The 4,075-nt window shown below is 49.1% G+C and overlaps 1 protein-coding gene across 1 annotated transcript in view; it reads right to left on the reverse strand.

Annotated features, from left to right (window-relative positions):
- Positions 1 to 3,339, reverse strand: part of MRPL33 (mitochondrial ribosomal protein L33) — an 8,083-nt gene extending 4,744 nt beyond the window's left edge. The window contains exons 1-2 of the mRNA XM_015410138.1: positions 3,135 to 3,339; positions 257 to 275 (exon numbers count right to left, since the gene is read on the reverse strand). Coding sequence (XP_015265624.1) covers positions 257 to 275; positions 3,135 to 3,156 — 41 coding nt within the window. The 5' untranslated portion in view covers positions 3,157 to 3,339. The remainder of the gene's footprint in view (positions 1 to 256; positions 276 to 3,134) is intronic.
- Between the last annotated feature and the right edge of the window lie 736 nt (positions 3,340 to 4,075).

Here is a 4,075-nt window from a genome sequence, read left to right on the forward strand (position 1 = left end):
TTGTGACCCTGGACTTCCTTGGTGGTCTCTCATCCAAACAGCAACCAGGGCTGACCCTACTTACCTTCCAAGATCTGACAAGATCAGGCTAGTCTGGGCTATCCAGGTCAGAGTTAGTTATTTGCTATTAATAACTAATTGAGTTCCAATGCCTCACTTGCAGGGAGGCATAGCACCAAAAATACAGTCACCAGGAATGCTAAGCAATACATAATGAGTATAATAAGTAAAGGTTAACAAATAACTTGAAACTTACTTGGATTTGGTCTTGGCCACTAGTTTTGGAAGGGAGGAAAGAAGAGAACAAGGTTATCAACATGTTCTCCACTACTAGATGATATATAGAATTATGCATGCATATAAAGTTCACTCTCCATGAAATTAAGCAAACTCCGGAGCACGACGGAAGACAGGAGGGCCTGTCGGGATGTGGTCCATGGGGTCACGAAGAGTCGGACTCGACTGTGCGACTGGACAACAAAAATAAAGTTCAACTGAACAATTGTTACATCAACCCTGCAATAGTCAAAGGGGCATTCTACCCATAAAGATGTTTAAAGGTTTTTTTAAAAAATGCAAATGTAATTTTTTTTACAGGGATCAAACAAGCAGCGGTACCTGCACCACTGGTTCCTAAATAGCAGGTTCTGAGAATGAGAGTGCCAGTCTCCAGGCTATCAGTAGTATACTGTTAATAATGGGGAGGTAATATATAAAAAATGCAACTGGTGAGCCTCTTTAGTAACAAATAATAAAATGTCAGTTATAATTAAACTCCTGTTCAAGCACAAACCTGTAACTCAATATTCCCCATTTCAGGCAGCCAACACTTGTGAAAGCCACAGAATAACTATGATGCAGCTATCCTGTAACAATATCCTGTGAATTACAATAATTTCCCTTATCTCCAATCACACTCAGAAGAGCCCTGCTGGATCAGTCCAGTGGTCCATCTAGTCCAACAACCTGCTTCACACAGTGGCCTCTGGAGAGCCCACAACAGGACATAAAGGCCAAGGCATTTCCCTTGTGTTGCCTCCTGGCACTAGCATTTAGGGGTTTACTGCCTTTGAATATGGAGGTTCCCTTTAGTCACCATGGCTAGTAGCCAGGAACAGGCCTGTCACCTAGGAATCTGTCTAATCCTCATTTAAAACTGGCTATGATTGTGGCCATCACTACATTCTCTGACAACAAATGCCACATTTTAATCACTTGTTCTGTAGACATACTTCCTTTTGTTCATCCTGAATCTACTCCCTCTCAACTTCCTTGGATGCCCTTGAGTTCTAGTATTTTGGAAGAGAAAGAAAAGGTTCTCTCTGTCCACTGTCTTTACCCCATGCACCATTTTATAAACCTCTATCATGTCCCCCAATAGTTGCCTTTTTTCTAAACTGAGAAGACACAGATTCTTCAGCCATTCTTCATAGGGAAAGTGCTTCAACCCCTTATTCATCTTGGTTGCCTTCTTCTGTACTTTTTCCAGCTCTGCAATGTCCCTTTTGAGATACCGTGACCAGAACTGGACAAAGGCCCCGGGCACACGTGCTGGAAAACACGCGCGCGGGGGGGGAGAGGCATGGCTATTTGCGCCGTCGCATTCTGGGCCATTATGCGATCAGACGTCACCGCGGCGCACCGGGGTTTTGTCCTTTGGTGCGCGCTGCAAAGAGGACAGCTGGAAGGAATAGGCGTGTGCCGGCGCAATCACACCGAACGAGTCCGTCTGCAGCCCGTGGCAAACCATTTGCTAGTAGATCTTTGCAGGTACTTTTTAAATGCGCATCTTGAGCGGCACGCCATGGGTGTGCTATGCTTCCCAGATGTTGCGGTGTGATCGCACCCCGAAAATCCACCCAGCATTCGTGCCTTTCGCACAGCAAATTTTCCGTGTGACTGGGGCCATGGTATTGCAAATGAGGCTCTTTATTGGCCATTTCATTTTCAGTCCCAGCAGTTTGTCTTTTCCACTGCTGCAGCACACTTTGTTGACGCTTTCATCAAGCTGTCCAAGGGAATCTACATCTAAATACCTTATGTGAACGGGACAAGCATCCAGTTACATTACCTATGGGACCAAAATTGGCAGTCACTGCTGTGACATTCCGTGACAACCCTAACCTTGCTCTGTGTAATACGCAGCACACTTTGTTGACACTTTCATCAAGCTGTCCAAGGGATTCTGCAGCTAAATACCTTATGTGAACGTGACAAGCATCCAGTTACATTACCTATGGGGCCAAAATTGGCAGTCACTGCTGCGACAGTGACAACCCTAACCTTGCTCTGTGTAATATGGGAAATGGCTCCACAGCTATAAAGTACAAGGCTGCATGCTAGCCCTCTTATTTAACCATGCAGTGGTCCAGCTTCCAGGAATTTTGGGCATCTAGTTCAGTGTGTTGCTTAGAGATTTTTCTTAACTCTTAAGTAGGGTTGCCAACCTCTAGGTGGGACCTGGAGATCTCCCGCTTTTACGACTGATCTCCAGCTGACAGAGATCGGCTCCCCTGGAAAAAACCGGCTGCTATGAAGGGTGAACTCTCTGGCATTGTACCATGCTGAGGCCCCGTCCCTCCCCAAACCCTGCCCTCTCCAGGATCCACTCCCAAAGTCTCCAGGTATTTTCCAACCCAGACCTGGCAACCCTACTCTAAAGCGCATGCAACAATCAGCTTTATTAAGAACCAGTGTTGCTTCGTAGACTAAGGCCAAGGAAACACAGCTTCAAACCCTACCCAGGCATTTGCTGGTGGCCACAGGCCAGTTACTAACTCTCAGCCTGATTCGGACGATGAAGCCGAGAAGAGGAAGGCCTCCTTGAAACTAAAGGCAGAGATACGTTTAGTTTTAAAAGAATCAGACCAACAGATGCGGGGCCAAGATACGCCAGCTATCTGCATAGGTCAATTTCTCAATCATAAAAGAGGAACAACCGCCGCCTCGCCCACTCTCCCGACAGCCTAGATCACGAGTGCTGCACTGTCCTATAGGAGATGCCACCCCGAAAGAGGCCGCCGTGCATGCGGGTGTCCTTTCCTCTCGCGTCCCCAGAACGACGTTATGCTTGTGCCCAGTATTTTCTCAACCGCAAGCAAAAGCGTTTCCGACAAAACCCGATCCCCACTCACAAGCAACTCCAGTCAGAAACATGGCGGCGGCAAAAACTACGACACGAAGGACCTGGTACCACTCAAACTCCAGCGCAACCCCCTTCACGAACACTTCCGGAGCACACACGTCTCCTCTTCCGGGTTCCAAAGCACAGCGCACCTCCTGCTAAAGGAGTCACGATGAGAGTCTTCCCCTTACTTTCTTCATTGGCTCTCCCATCGGACAAATCCCGCCCCAACTCCGCCCTTTACTCCCCCACCCCCGCCGGCGAGGAGGATTTCGTAGTCTGTTGCAGGAAAAACCAAAATCTTGCGATCTCTTCAGACGAGGCCAAAACGGCCGTGGAAGAGGATCCCGCCGCCGCCGCCGCCTCCCGCTACTACCTGCACAAGACCGGGCAGGAGAGAAAGGCACTGCTGTGCTCCTCCCCGCCGGCCCCACCGTGGTGGTGCCAGCTTTCCCATGCGCAGAGCGGCGGGGCGAAGACAGATGCCACTGTGCTGTGCCGTTTTTCAGCAGTTGATCTGCGGGGGCCAGCCCAGCTGTAGCTCGGCTGGCAGGACGCAGCATGGGGCCACTGTGCTCCTTCTCCTTGGCTGCTGTGTGCCAACTTACTCCTAGGGTTGTCGACTCTGCGTTGGGAAATTCCTGGAGAATTTGGGTGCACTGGATTTGGGGACCAGAGGAACCTCAGTGAGGTATAAAAGGTAAAGGTAAAGGTTCCCTTGCTCGAAAGCCAGTCGAATCCGACTCTAGGGTTGCGGTGCTCATCTCCGTTTCAAAGCCGAAGAGCCAGCGCTGTCCGAAGACGTTTCCGTGGTCATGTGGCCGGCATGACTAAACACCAAGGCGCACGGAACGCTGTTACCTTCCCACTGAAGTGATACCCATTTATCTACTTGCAATTTCTTGCTTTCAAACTGCTAGGTTGGCAGGACAGTGAGGTATAATGCCCTTC

The sequence above is a fragment of the Gekko japonicus genome, unplaced genomic scaffold (assembly GCF_001447785.1).
Source record: "Gekko japonicus isolate JY-2015 unplaced genomic scaffold, Gekko_japonicus_V1.1 scaffold566, whole genome shotgun sequence".
In the NCBI taxonomy this organism is placed as follows: Eukaryota; Metazoa; Chordata; class Lepidosauria; order Squamata; family Gekkonidae; genus Gekko; species Gekko japonicus.